Source organism: Monodelphis domestica, chromosome 8 (genome assembly GCF_027887165.1).
Source record: "Monodelphis domestica isolate mMonDom1 chromosome 8, mMonDom1.pri, whole genome shotgun sequence".
Lineage (NCBI taxonomy): Eukaryota > Metazoa > Chordata > Mammalia > Didelphimorphia > Didelphidae > Monodelphis > Monodelphis domestica.
The window spans coordinates 33,137,840-33,153,446 of NC_077234.1; the positions used below are offsets into that span (position 1 = coordinate 33,137,840).

Consider the following 15,607-nt stretch of genomic DNA (forward strand, 5'->3'; position numbering starts at 1 on the left):
CAGATTGCCTAATGTTGTATCATTTACTTTTAATTCAAGATGTATTTGACTGTTTTAAAAATATTAATTATGTAATTAATAATAATTAATAAATAATGTAATTAAAGTATTAATGTTTAATATAAAGCCTGTTCAGGGTCCAAACCTAAATGGAGGAAGGGACTTGGTCCCGATTTGTTAGGCATTGGCATGCAATGCTTAATACATTGACATACAAAGAAGGTCAAACTTTGTTGCCTCGGTCATTTCATCTTTTGCTTGTTCCAGATAACCCTTCGACTACTGGTTATGATCATTTTGGTCTCATAAAATTGAAATTCAGGATTCTGGAAAAGCTTTTGTGTGTCAAGTGGGGGACAAGAAAAGGAAGGGATGGTGTCCAAGCCAGCAAATCTGGATTCTTTTCCTAAACTCAGGTTCTTTGTAGCTCTATTCCCTTGGTCATGTGATGACTGTTAGTATTTTTGGTGGCAAATCAATTTTTCCTGACCTTATTTTCCTCACCTGCAAAATGGGGAAATACAAATTGGGTTTTTTTTTAGATATAAAAATGATCTCCCTAAACCGTGGGCTCTTAACCTTTGTGGTGGGGACTGCTTTGGAAGTCTGTTGAAGCCTATGCCCCGCTTCTTCATAAGGTTTTTAAAGGCATAAAATAAAATAGTTGCATTACAAAGGAAATCAATAATACTAAAATTCACTTATCAAAATGGTTTCTAAAAACATATTTGAACCTTTGCCCTCTTCTGCCCTGAAATCTTCTTTGGTTCCATATTGCCTCTAGGACAGAGACATGCACACACGCACACAGATTCACACTCTCAGCCTGGTTTTAAACTCTCCATGATATGGTGCCCACTTCCTTTCTACTGCTAAGTATTCCCTTTTTGTGCTCAATATTACAGCTATTCTGGCTGCCTGGCTGTTCCTGGGCTCTGCCTTTGCCTAGGCTTTTCCCTGCGCCTAGAATGGGATTGAACTCTGGGGGTAACTGGGAACCACTGGGTTTATTTTATTTATTATATTTTAGGGCCACCTAGGTGCTACAGTGGATAGAGCATCAGGTCTGGAGTCAGGAAGATTCATCTTCCTGAGTGCATGTCTGGCCTCAGGCATTTTCTAGCTGTGTGGACCTGAGCAGTCACTTAACTCTGTTTGCCTCAGTTTCCTTATCTGTAAAATTGAGTTGGAGAAGGAAAACAGTGGTACCATTGCCAAAAAACTCCAAAAGAGGTCATAAAGAGATAGACATGACTGAAGAACAATAAAAACGAGGCTCTTTTCAGCAGAGGAGTGATATAGTCCTGTCTGTGAGTTAGGAAGACCATTTTCCTGAAGGGCTGGGGTGGTGATGCATACAAAGCCAAGGACAGAGCTTTGCACATGGTAAGCACTTGATGTTCATTAAATTTAGCCAGAACCTCATCAGCTATGAACTCCCTCCTCTTCCCCAGGCTCTGGCTTTGTGCAGCACTGCATTGTGGCTTAGTTTCATTTTTCTAGAGTCCTTCCTCTAACTGGGGCATTCTGTTCCTAACAAATAGAAGTCATCAATATGAATGTGCCCTTTTTCTTAATAGAGAATTCTGTTTTATAAAATAAAGTCACCGAATCATAGATACGCAGCACGAAGGGCCTCAGAAGACTAGATCAACTTCAACTGAAATCCATGGCTTGTTAAAGGACCAAAGATCAGAGGCAACACTCGAACCCAAGTCTTGGAACTCGAGTTACTTTTCTTTCTCCTCAATTACACTGTCTTCAAGTGAGAAGTTACTCTCAATTATTCATGCTCAATGTAAGCAGAATCACTGGTCCTACTACACATCATTTATATTTGTTCATTAAGTAATGTTACCTAAGTGAATCTAGAGTTGCCAAAGGAACTCAACTCCTCTCTCCAACTCGCCATTCTCCTCTTTATTTTTCCCTTTTCCTCTCCTCTCCTCTTCTATCCTGCCTTCTTCTCCACTCCATCCATATCCCTCGCTCCCTTTATGTTTTCTTTCTCTTCTCTCCATCCTCCTCTCTCCTTTCTTCTCTTCTATGACATCCTACTTTCTATGCATCCCTCTTCCTCCCCTTGCTTCTCTTCTATCCTGCCTTCTTCTCTCCATCCACATCTCTTCCTCCCTTATTCCTTTGTTTCCTTTCTCTTCTCTCTCTCCTCTCCTCCCTTCCTTTATTCCTTGCTCTCCTCTCTTCTCCATGCTCATTTCTTCCTCCCATCTATCCTGCCCATCTCTTTTCTCCATCCCTCTCTTCTCTTTTCTGCTGTCCTACTTTCTATGCATCCCTTTTCTCCATCCCTCTCTTCTCTATCCAGTCCTCCACTCCAATTTAGCTCCATAGAACTAGTCTTGAACCAAATATAAATACTAATTTCACTCATCAGAATGAACCTGCAGATTCTTGCTATTGACCCACCTCAGTGGGATGTTCTCAGTTAAGTTGTGATTGCGCCAAATGAAGATGCCAAGGAAGGATGAAACGCTGGTGCATTTTGGGTGGCAGATTGATTTATAAGTAAATCTAAATGCATCAACTGGCACTGAAGAAGGGACTGTCCTTTATCTCTTGGAAAAATTACCTTGTGAAGAAGGTAATTCCGAGAAAGGGAAGTTTGATTAACTAGAAGCAATAGATTGTCACATATAATTAGTAGGACGATATTAAAGTTTTTCACAGGCTACCTCATTAATGGAAACCAAACAGTGATGAATGACTTAAATTAAATGTCCAGCGATGTGATTTAGTTCTTCCCAACAGGATTTACTGGAACATTCAAATAATTAAAAGAAAGACTGAATCGAGTCCTATGAATTTTTAAATCCCCGATCAAACGTTCTTTCTAGATAAACAAACCATTTTGTCGACTATACTTCTAAAAGTTGCACCGATATCCTTTGCAGAGTCCAAGACTCTGTGTCAGCAGCTGGCTGACACCAGTCTTTCTGGCCAGTTGAAAAGGAAGTAGGGAGGAAGGGAGGAGACTGATTTTGTATCAGCATTGAAAAGCTAAAGGGGAAGTTAAACCAGTTAGAGATTTGAAATTATTCCATTTCCTAAGAGGCAAAGGCTTGATGTCTATGTTAGGGGTCTGTTAGAGTAGTTGGGATATTCTTTTCCAGGTTCATTAGACGGCGACGGCCACTAGTGTTCCTGCCTACTCTGTGACTCATGAAGCTTGTTTTCTGTTTCACTCATTCATTCGTTCATTCATTCATTCACTCACCTTCTCTTTGATATTCTTTCTACTAAATCACAAAATGCTACCAAACAGAAAGAGCAAGTTTTTACCTCGAACTCTGTTCCGTTCACTAGAACCAGCTTGTGATCCTGGCTGGGAACCTCCCTGGGAACTAGGCTGGGAACTTGGGGTGCTGGAGCTAGAGGAACTCCCACTGCTGGTCCTCTGCAAGGGACTCTCCAGGATGGGCTCAGTTCTCCGTAGGTCAGGGTTGCTGCACAGACATCAGATTTATATTACAATCGATTTGGTTGAGACAAAAAACAAACAAACAAACAAACAAAAAAATGCCTTTCACTGCCAACATGGTGTTCCAAGGAAAAGGAAAAACCACATTCTCTGACTCGTAGTATCAAGATGGTAGAAAGAAAAGGGGAATTTCTACCAAATAAATTTGGATATCACATACTGCCTGGGGTAGACAGACCATGGTTCTGACCTACAATGACTGTAGGTCCACCATAATACCTTTAATTTTGTCCAATCAACTTTCCAGAATGCATCCTTTAAAAAAAAATTTTGTATAAAATAATTACTCAAAGATCAGATAGGTTTAGTCATCTGTTCAGGGCCACTCAGCCAGTGTTTGAGGTAGGATTTGAACCCACAACTTCCTCCATCTAAGTTTAGCACTTTATGCCCACTAGCCTCATTTGAAAAAATAGCTTCAAATATATTTACTGCATGAAATAAATAGATTTTTGGATAAATACATTATAGTTCTGAGAAAATAAAGCTATTATTCTCTGATCCTTATTTCTTTGATCCTATGACTCCCAAGGAGCTGATTTTGACTTCCAAAGATGTCATACAAAGTTCTAAAGCCTGAAAGCATCTTAGAAGTCATTCGGTCTAACTTTCCCATTTTGTAGATGAAAAACTGAGACTCATAAAGGCCACAGAATCATAGATATGAAGATCTAAGGGACCACAGAGAGAATCTAGTCCAACTACCTTTTTGTGAAGATAAGAAAAATGAGATCTAAAATTGAAATGACTTTTCCAAAGTCATACAGACTTGATGTGGCAATGACGAAATTAGAGTTTAGGTCCTATGACTTAAAATCCTATGGTCTTTTGATTATTCCACATTGTCCCAACCTTCCAATCTCTTAATTCCATTTAGAACTTCCCTTTTGCCAATGGAGCTGCCATATTGAGAAAATACTAAATCTAATTCTACTTCTCTTCAAGGGGAAACAACTTATCCTTAACATTCTTGGTCATCAAAGAACAAGCCACAGATTTTGCAGAGGGTTTCTTCTCATTCTTCATCTAAAAAAAAACTCTTACATTACATCTTAGAATCAATACTGAGTATATTGGTTCTAAGATAGAAGAGCAGTAAAGGCTAGGCAATGGGGTTAAATGACTTGCCCAGGTAGGCCAGATTTGAATCCAGGAGCTCCCATTTCCAGGCCTGGCTCTCCATCCACTGAGTCATTTAACTACCACCAGACCTTACTACCTTATTCCTCTAAAGAGTTCTGTTATTGTTTATCTTTCATTTTTAAAGAGGACCAATGACATCACTGGGTGGTGCCTTGACTGCCTGTTCACAGAATACAAGAACAAATTCTGCTAATACTATTCATACCATTAGGCTAAGAAACATCCTTTTCAAGGAAACTCGAAATTGTCCATTATGGGTATGGTGCTAGGAAGGCAAGAGAATGAGACATTAAGTTGAAATATATTTGTATGAATGAGTCACAGTTGAAAAGTCTTCCTAATAAAATATTATTTATTTATATCAGCAAGAGGACCAAGTAATTTCTCCAGTTCAGTGAATATTTATTAAGTACCAATTATGTGCTAGGCACACAGGATACACAAACAAGAACAAAATATTCCAAGCCCTCAAGTACTAATATTCTTTTACTGGGAAAGTACATGAAAAAAAGACAATATGTGCCCGGCATAATGGAAGAGCTTGGAAAGCAATAGCAACTAAGAGATTTGTAGCTGAGCTGAACCTTGAAAGAAGGTAAAAATGGTGAAAGGTCCACATGGAGAGGGTTGGGTACACACAAAGGCCAGAGGTGGAATATTTAATTCAGAGAATAGATAATATTCTTTTTTAGTTGAAACAAACAGTACATGAAAGAGACAAGCATGAAATATGGCTAACAAGGTATACTGGAGACAAGTTTTCAGAAAGTTTTAAAAATTCTTAAATGGCAGAGCAGCTTATATTCAGCAATTCTTCCGTATCTTCTTTACCAACTCATTATCCCATTATCCATAGCAGCTCTCCCAAACTTTTTCATCCTTCCTCAAATCTCTCAAGGCTCTTTCTCCTCCCATCATGTCAGCTGAGAATGTTGCCTCAGATTATACAGATAAGGGAATGCTCTCTTCTTTCTACTTCCTCATTTCCTATCACTCAAGTGTTTTTTGCCATTCTTTGCTCATCTTTCTCATATGATGAGGTGATCTTACTTCCTACCAAAGCTAACACTGGAGAAGGGATCTGTTATTTATTTTCAGGCTTTCCCCTAACACCTGGTTCATTCCTTTCTGCCTACAAACATACTCATCTCTCCCCATCCTAAAAACCAAACCAAACCACTCTACTTCCAGTTCCACTATTGTTCTATAACTCTTCTTCCCTTTGAGGTTAAACTCCTTGAAAAGGTTGTCTCCAACACCTCTAATTTCTCTCCTCTTAATCTCTTCTTAACCCATTATAAACTGGCTTCCAACCTTATCATCTTAACAAAATTCTCCTCTCCAAAGTTAATAATGATCCTTGAGGACAAGGATTATGTCACTTTGCATCTTGGGATACCCAATCGGATCCATTAAAACAAGTATAGAATTACAGAGACATCTATCAAGGATCCCACTGGATAAACATAGGGATGGGAAAGGGATGAAACAGTCTTATAAAACGAGTCTGAGAGAAGAAGTGGTGAGCCTATGTGCTTTGCTTCTACTGATACAATCCCAAGGAAATGAGAAGATGGTGCCCAGGGCATTGGGTAGCCCCTTCTATAGAAGACTACAAAAGAATGGGATGATATTGGCAGGAATGTAGAGGTCGTGAGCTGCATCACTCCAAGGAGGGCTCATGTCAATCAATCAAGTGATTAACAAGCATTTATTAATTGCCATCTGTGTGCCAGATACTGCTTATGAAAAGAGAGACCTTTTGGAGGATTAGAGTACCCCCAGTGCTTAACAGAGAGTCTTGATCATGGTGTATGCCTACTTAACAGCCACAGAATGGATCAGGTGGTGGGGCACTCAGAAGGGGATAGAAACTGAAGTCAGGGGGACTAGTTAGGAGGTTTTTGCAGGAATCCAAGAGAGAGATAATGAGGACCTGGACAAAGGTGGTAGCAGCGGGAATGGAAAGGCACATTCTATTAGCGAGAAGTCTGTCTAGCAAAGAGGGGGCAAGTTGTGATCAGAAACACAAATGTTTTATGTGTGATGCTAATTGGTCCCCAGGAGGACTGTTTCCCTGACCTTGGCCTCATTAGCACCGTGCTCTCACCACCAGAGCTAGCTGGTGTAGAGACTCCCATTAATAGAGGGTTATTCTAGCTGCTGAAAATGGAAAGCGTTTAGCAAATACATAACTATCTTCATTTAAGTTTTTTAAAAATGTAGGTAAAAATATAACCTTTTATGATCCTTTAGAGAAAAGAATATTTGTGCCCATTGTTTGGTATAATATTGTATAAGATAATTTCTTTTCTGTCCTTTGCGAAACGTCCCTGAGATGTGAGCACCTTGCGGAAGATTCTGAGAAATGCTTAATGACCAGCCTGTCCAGCTGAGTCCAAACACCTGGAGATCTGAAAACATGAACACCTGGCTAAACTTCTCATTTTTGATCTGATCTTTGGCATCAGATGGTGGGCGATGGCACTTAGTTGACACCTGAAGTGAAGTGGAAATGATTCAATTCATTGGAAGCACACCCGGAGTCAAAATGGAAATTGAAGGCCCCAAAGTCAATTTCTGGGCCCGAATGGCTGAATTGGGCTCTCACTGGGGACTGATTGGGCTGGATAAAGGCCAAAAGGCCACTTTACTTTGTGCTAAGATGACACAGCCATACTCTCAAAGGGGAGAAAAAAGAAACTAGGAGTATGGAGTCAGGAATGGATCTGTTCAAGTTTAAGCCAGCTCAATTCAGTCAAAAAACTCAACATTTATTATGCCCCTACTCTATGCAGAAATGGCAAAATTTAGATAAGATAAGCCTTTACCCTCACAGGGTTTTTATGGGCCATGAAAACAATAAGATACAAGCACAGATAATAGGACATAATAAGCAACACCATATAATGAGAGCATGATAGAAGAGCCAACGTACTGGTGTTTGATATTACTACAAGGGTGATTAGGGATGGCATTAAAAAACAAGTGGCACTTGAGAGAAGACTCCAAAGGATAAGGAGGGATTTAAGAGATGAATCAATCATTTAGTGAATGGGTTTTAAGCACCTACAATGTGCCTGGCACTGGGTGAAATGCTGGAGATACAAAGAAAAAGAAAAAGCTATCCCTGCCCTCCGGGAACTTATAATCTAATAAAAGAGGCAACATTTATAGAAGTAGAAGCAAAAGCAAAGTAAAGAAAGTCTTAGAAGAGAAGTCTCCAATTGGGGGTGGGTGTATGGTGGTGGGGAGGGAGATGGAGAGGACCTGGGACTAGTAAGGAAGGTAGCATTTGAGTTGAGTGTCAAAGGAAGACAAGTATCCTAAGAGGAAGAATCTTCCATGGAGAGGGAACTAATGGAAAGGCATGGAGATGGGAGATGGCGCACTGTTATGTGCTGACTAACTGCATTGGATCTGAACAATATGATGTGCATGGAAGGGAGGGATATATACGAAAATTGGAAAGATAGGAAGGGTTTTAAAGGTTGAAAATGAATTTTTAATTGGTCTTGGAAGTCATGAGGAGCCATTGATGTAGACATCAGGGGAGAGAAGACATTCGAGGCATGGGAATAGTATGAACAAAGGGATAAAGATAGCTCTATGCAGGGAATGCTCTAAGAAACACAGAAGACCACTGTGGTTTGCACAGAATAAAAAAAACAAAACAAGACAATGGAATAATGGGGTGGAAAGCCAGAAAGCTAGGGGGCAGCTGATTATGGAGGACTTTGGCTGCTGGGCAAAATGTTTAGATGCTAAGAGAAAGCAACAGAAGCTTTTCTTATTTAAAACCAGTGGAGAGATACAAGATCAGTGCCCAAGAAAGATTAGCCTGAGAGATACAGTGTGGGAAGGTTAGACTGTGTTGGGAACCTACTGTATTAGTTTGGGAGTGGGGGCCAGTGTTGAAGGTGAGCACAAGGGTAGCAGTAGTAGTAGAACTAGAGAAGATGGGATAGGGTACCAGGGATGCTGTGGAGGTCGAATGGACAGGACAGAAGCTGATTGGCCATGAGAAGTTAGAGAGACGGAAGATGTTTTGTTTTGTTTTTTAAAAATTTTCAAATTATACTGTTGACCGCTTTACAGTTTTTCTGCCTTGAAACCAATATATTTAATCCTAAGAAGGAAGGTAAGTTAAAAAAAAAAGAACTCAAAGACACCTTAGAGTTCTAATTCACCTCTCTGAGGAAGGATAAAAAGATAACAAGTTTTGCTTTTTTTTTAACCCTTAATATTTATCTGAGAGAGAAGGATAAGGGCTAGGCAAACAGGGTTAAGAGACTTGTTCAGGGTCACAAAGCTGGGAAGTGTCAGGACAGATTTGAACCCAGGTCCTGTCAACTCCAGGCTTGGCGCTCCAGGCATTGTGCCACCTAGCTGCTTCAGGATAAAGGGTTTTTAACAGAAGTAGTCATTCCAGAGGGTGAAGCCAGATTTAGGTGGGAAGATAGTAAGCTTGGTGGAATGTAACATTCTCGTGCCATATTGAATTCAGTGGGACATTCATGTTGAGAAGCTGAGACATGAGGCAAGAGCTCAGAATAAGGAGAAATGTAGTGTTTCAAGCTCTATGCATCATGTTTTTGATTTTGAGTTTATTTGATTCTGGGCCACCCAGTCCTCCAGTTAAGTGACTTGCTTAGGGTAATATAGCTAATAAGGATTGCCTTGGGGGTTGAGGGCAGTACTTTATCTTCTAGACCAGGCGGACTCCTGAAATTCCACTCTAGAGACACAATGGTTGTACAGACTTCGGGCAAATATCTTAATCCCTTCTTGTTCTAAGCAGCTCTTTAAGGCTGTAAATTGCAGAGGGGGGACTGATCTGCACTTATAGAAGGGATTTCCTCTTCTGGGAGTTCCTGAATCAATGATATCCCAGGTATAATCCATGCTTTGGGGATCTCAATTCTAACTTAATAAAACGATGTCAATAAAAGGTAAAATGGTACATTTGGATGACTACAGTAGGAATAAACTGGAAGTAGATGGTGAAGCTAATCTGGGATTTTGTACACAATAAACAAAGAGGTCACAGGTTAGATCTAGATTTCAGCTGGTCTGATTCATTTCAAAGCTCGAGGGCCATTCAGGAGGAGGTGGGCTGGGCAATGTTTATTGATTTTTGAGGTCAATAAGTAACAAAGGGCACCATGTGCGTTCAGCATGGAGGGCAGAGGAGCAGTAAAGTGGCGAGAGGATCATGCCTCTGTGATTACTTGGACTTTGATAGACTCTTGAGAGGTCAGTGCCAGGAACAAGAAAGGACTCTGACTCTCTCTCTCTCTCTCTCTCTCTCTCTCTCTCTCTCTCTCTCTCTCTCTCTGTCTCTCTGTCTCTGTCTGTCTGTCTCTGTCTCTCTCTCTGTCTCTCTGTCTGTCTGTCTCTCTCTGTCTGTCTTTGTCTCTCTCTCTCTGTCTCTCTGTCTGTCTGTCTCTCTCTCTCTCTGTCTCTCTCTCTGTCTCTGTCTCTCTCCTGTCTCTGTCTCTGTCTCTCTCTGTCTCTCTCTCTGTCTCTGTCTCTCTGTCTCTGTCTCTCTCTCTGTCTCTGTCTCTCTCTCTCTCTCTCTCTCTCTCTCTCTCTCTCTCTCTCTCTCTCTCTCTCTCTCTCTCTCTCCCCTCCCCTCTCTCAAACTCTTACCTTCTAGCTTTTGAATCAATACTGTGTATTGGTTTCAAGGCAGAAGAACAGTAAGGGCTAGGCAATGGGGGTTAAGTGACTTGCTTAGGGTCACACAGCTAGGAAGTGTCTGAGACCAGATTTTTTTTAACCCTTACCTTCTGTTTTAGAATCAATTCTGTGTATATTGGTTCCAAGGCAGAGGTGCAGCAAAGGCTAGGCAATAGGGGTTAAATGACTTGAACCCAGGATCTCCCGTTTGTGGGTCTGGTTCTCAATCCAATAGGCCACCCAGCTTCTCCCAAGAAATGACTTTTTGATGTCTGCTTCAAGTTGTATCAAGTTGAAAAGATCCCCTAACATGCCACCCCCAGGTACAGAGAGACAGGCGTATGCCAAGAGGTATTAGGCTATCCAGCACGGGGCAGGGATCTTTCTAGGGAACCCAGGCCATTCCCCTGTAGATTTGGATGGAGAGAGGAGAGGGAGTGCCTCAATGGGAATCGTCTCTGTGGATGAACTGATAGGTCTGGGTAAGAACAAAAACTGAATTAGACCTATCGATGTATGTGTATTGTACATAAACAGGTTTGCAATGCATTAATGCAATGAATACTTATGTGTACTGCAAGTCTAGCACATGCATGTAGAGAGCTGTACACATATGTATAGTTTTCTCCATTCCCATAAGCACACATCCATGTGTCTATACATGAGTATACAGACCAACATTCAAACACTTGAATGGGTCTCAGCCTTTTATTTGGAAGTTCTCTGCAATGGTACAGATTGGACAAAGCACCTGCACTTGCCCAGCCTGGAAGACCCCTGTTCTGTTCTCCTCAAGTTTCATCAGGAATTTATCCAAAGTGTTGGAGACCTTCCAGTTACCAATGGAGTACTCTGCTTGTCAGCTGAAATCCCTTGTCCTTGACATGTCTGTGGCCGGTCCCTCTCCCTTTGCCCTCATACAATTCCTGTGCTCATGTGTCTACGGCTGGCCGCCTACAGAGAGGATGCAAGGTGGTTTGGGAGGGAAGAGCCACTGGCGTCTGAAGTGGTCCTGAGAAGGTGGCTTTAGGGACCTTAAGGAGAGAGCAGAACGCTTGCCCCAGCCATGAATGGCCATCATAAAGGCAAAGAGGCAGAAGCAGGGCCATTGGTGAGGACCACCAAGAGGGCCAGAGTGTCTGGTCTGCAGTGGATGGGAAGGGCCATCGGTGAGGACCACCAAGAGGGCCAGAGTGTCTGGTCTGCAGTGGATGGGAAGGGCCATCGGTGAGGACCACCAAGAGGGCCAGAGTGTCTGGTCTGCAGTGGATGGGAAGGGCCATCGGTGAGGACCACCAAGAGGGCCAGAGTGTCTGGTCTGCAGTGGATGGGAAGGGAAATAATACATAAGAGGGCTTGAAAGGTAGGTTATACCCACCTTGAAAATGGTTTTCATGCCCGACCAAAGAACTGAATTGAATAAATATGGTAAATCCATGTGTAGTCATGCTTCTACTAGAGCAAAGTTTTCAACCATATACCAAAGCCACCATTTTGAAGATCTTTACATTCATGAATTCCTTCTATAAAGTAGAATCTATGTGTACAGACACACATGTGCAGGTGTGTATTTTATTTTGTTTATTTAAAAAAGCCTTCCCTTTCATCTGAGAATGAATTCTGAGCATTGGTTCCAAGGCAGAAGAGCAGGAAGGGCTCAGGCAATGGGAAATAAGAAGAGCCTTGGCCAGGGTCACACAGCTAGGTAATGTCTGAGGCCAGATTTGAACCCAGGATCTCCTGTCTCTGAGTCTGGCTCTCTATCCTCTGAGCCGCCCAGCTTCCCCAGCTTGTGGTGTTTTAAGAGTAGGAGTGAGGGGGAGAGGAGAGTTCCAAGTTGGCCTGGCCCACTAAAGTCTTCCTTGTTTCCCAAGGAACTACAGGCACCCTGGAGAAGCCCGTTAGCATCTCTTCAGTCTCTTGAGGGCTTCAAGAGGTGATGTTTTTCCTGGTTTCCTGAGGTGGCATACTATGGTCTCCTTGCCCCCTGATCCTCACACATTCCTATGATAGCATCATGAAGCCCTTTGGCTTTCCTTGGGTGCTATCCTCTGGGGCTTTTCCATGCTTTCTTCTGCTACAAACAGTATCGTCACACACTTCTAGAAACCACCATCTGCTTGAAAGCATTTCCAAGTCTAAATGCTAACCTGGGCATTGCATTATCTTCCCAAGTTCTGGTTCCCTCGCCCTTTCTACCCTGAAAAGTCTTCCCTTATTCCCCCAGAAGTAACAGAATTTCCCCTTGGACCTCACAGCTTACTTTCTCTTGGATCTCTTGAATGCTTTGACTGCATACTACAATTACATGGAATATAATTTGAATCCCAAGCAGAGGGCGGTGTGCACTGACTTTGGACTCAAAAGACCTGAGTTCGGATCTCAGTGTTGCCCCTTAGTACTTGGGTGACCCAGAGTCCATCACCTAAACCTTTCTGAGCCTGAGTTTCCTCATCTCTCCTGGGCTCAATGATGATAGATGCTGTTCCTTCGCACTATGAGATAAAGGGTTCTTGTATGTCTGCCCTTGGCATTTTTTCCCTCCTCTCAGTTTTCTGAATTCAGTTCAATCACAATTACATAATGCCTACTTGTCTCTGGTCCAATTTGACAAAATAATGGCTGAAAGAACCTTAATGCACTCTTCCAGGGTTGGCCACCAGGAGGTAGTTGGCAGCAAAGATCATAATGGGGGGGTTGCCCGTTGGTGTCCCAAAGAAGTTCCATCCAGGAAGTACATTCAGAGGTTTAAATCTAGAAGGGCATTCAGAGATCCGTTGCTCTAACCCTTTCATTTTGCAGAGCAGGGAAAAGAAGTCCAGAAAAGGGAAGAGACTTGCCCCCGGGCACACAGGGAAGAAGTTAGCAGAGCTGGCATTAAAACCCGAGTCCTCTCCATCCAAATCCGCTCTTCTCCTTGTACCGTGTTATCTCAACCCTTCCTTTAGCATCCCTGCCTGCCTCCTCCTGAGAGAGGCAGGTGATCACAGAGGAGGAGACGACCACCATCCCCTAACCTCATTTCCTGCAGTAGCCGTCTAGCCTCTGTCTAGCCGACTTTGTGCTTTAACGATTTAAATGTTTTTAATTTTGTATTGGAGAAAAGGGGATGGGGAAACAAAATCCCCATGTCCGGTCCCATATCATTCACCCAGAGCTTCATTTCCCAATCCACACTGAAAGGTTGGACTGCAGTGGAAGGACTCTGATGGAAGCAAACTAGAAAAATAAGTATTTTTATGTAGCTCTCTAGAGTTTGCCACTTGGAATTGGAACTGAACTGCATTTCTAAGACAGGGGTAAGGGAAAGCCAAAGAGGTGACCTAGGGAATATTGGTATTGTTACCTTCATTAGACAGATGAGGAAACTGAGTTCAAAGGGGCCAAGTGACTTTCTCAGCATCATACAGCTTCTAAGTGGCAAGTTCCTATCTTCTGAATCTTAGATCAGAGCTTTTTGCGCTAGACCATAAAATGAATCCAGGTCTGGGGCAGCTGGGTGGCATCGTGCCAACTGGTCTTGGATACTTTGTTGCTGTGTGATCCTGGGCAAGTCACTTACTCTCATATGCCTAAGCTCTGCTTTCTCTTTGATCTTAGAGTTATTACTAAGACAGAAAGTAAGGGTTACAAAAATAATCTAAGCCTGGGGCAGCAAGGTGGCTCAGTAGAGAGAATGCCAACTGGTCTTCCTTGCTGTGTGACTCTGGGCAAGTCACTTTACCCTTTTTGCACATCCCTTGACCTTCTGTCTTAGAGTTGTTACTAAGAGAAAGCAAGGGTTACAAAAATAATCTAAGCCTAGGGTGACTCGGTGGCTCAGTGGATGGAGTACCAGACTTCGAGTTGGGAAGACATGAGTTCAAATCTGGATTTAGACACTTCCTATCTGTGTGACTTTGTTTACCTAGCCCTTGCCTTTATGTTTTTGAATTGTTTAAAAAAAATTAAGCCCATCCTTCATCCTCAGGAAGCCACCAAAGAGGAACGGAAGGATGCTATTAGATCATAAGCATCTGGAGGGCAAGAACTGTGCCATTTTTGTCTTTTGTCTCTCCAGGACTCAGCAAGGCGTTCTGTACACCAGCAAGTACTAAGTTGATCATCTGATTACCTAAATATTGGAATTCTTTTCTAATGTTATTATTAAAGGGGGGGGGAACTCTGGTATTAGGGCATGCTTGAAGCATGTTTTTAATATTCTAAGTTAACTGTCTAAGCCAGGGTGCCCTGGGGACAAGGTTGAAAAGGGCCAGCCTTTTATCATAGGGATAATTACAGATTTATCAGAGCCTAAGCAGGGAGAGAGAGTGATAACCTTCTCTTTGTTCTATCCACATTCCTTTGGCTTCATGGCCAAGTTCAGCTCCAGCCCCGACTTGCGTTGTCCCATGTGCTGAGGCTAAAACACACCAGGGATGCCAAGAAGAATGACAAGGAGCTCCGGGAAAATGGCTCATTGAGAGTCGACTGCAGATGCTAAAGATGCTTGGGATGTGCACGGCTTCCCCACACAGTTCCATCTTATTTATGGACTGGCCGCCTTCTAAGGCTGCTCATGCAGAGAGGAGAACGAAGCCTTTAGCAGCAGAAGCAGTCCATATTTTAAGGAGATACACAAATAATGGACACGTTTATGCCCAGGATTTTCTCTTATGCATCAGGTTCCATCTACTGCTCTAGAGTCAATTGGAGAGAAAGAAATGGCCCGTAGACACTCAGCCTTCTAGATCGAGGGTCTTCACTGGGTATCTGGGCTTTTTAAAAAATGCATTTTCTGGATTTCTCCATGATTGATTTCCCTTGTCATCTGGCATATTTTATTCCATTCATTTACTGCCAGAGAAGTCCATGGCAAAAAAGGTGGAGAACTCTTGGGCTAGATCAGTCTCATTCAAGGTGAAGATCCAATTCCACCCTCCGTAGAGAGCTTTTCTGTGTTCTTTCCCCCACACTATGGTCTCAGCTCTGAGATTAGCTTCCACTTACCCCACATCTATTTTGCATGAACATGAGTACTGGCATCTTGCCTCCCCCATTAGAATGTCAGCTCCAGGCAAAAACCAAGTCCCTGCCCTCAGATTGCTCACTGGGATTAGAAATGATTAATATTTAATTGTTTTTCCCATCTTTAATACCAAAAGCATCAAAGTGAAGGGGGAAGCATATAGGATCTGGATTTGGAAACTCTGGGCTTTAACTTTGACTCTACTATGGGACTTTGTGGCTGTGGTCCAGTCATTTCACCTCCTCTAGGTCTCAGTTTCCCATCTGTAAAAACGA

General features: G+C 42.4%; 1 protein-coding gene across 15 annotated transcripts in view; it reads right to left on the bottom strand.

Moving 5' to 3' along the window:
• Positions 1 to 15,607, bottom strand: part of TNIK (TRAF2 and NCK interacting kinase) — a 443,964-nt gene that overhangs the window by 49,043 nt on the left and 379,314 nt on the right. For all 15 annotated transcript variants that reach the window (XM_056806807.1, XM_056806811.1, XM_056806809.1 and 12 more), the window contains one exon: positions 3,301 to 3,464. In XM_056806807.1, the coding sequence (XP_056662785.1) occupies positions 3,301 to 3,464 (164 nt within the window). The remainder of the gene's footprint in view (positions 1 to 3,300; positions 3,465 to 15,607) is intronic.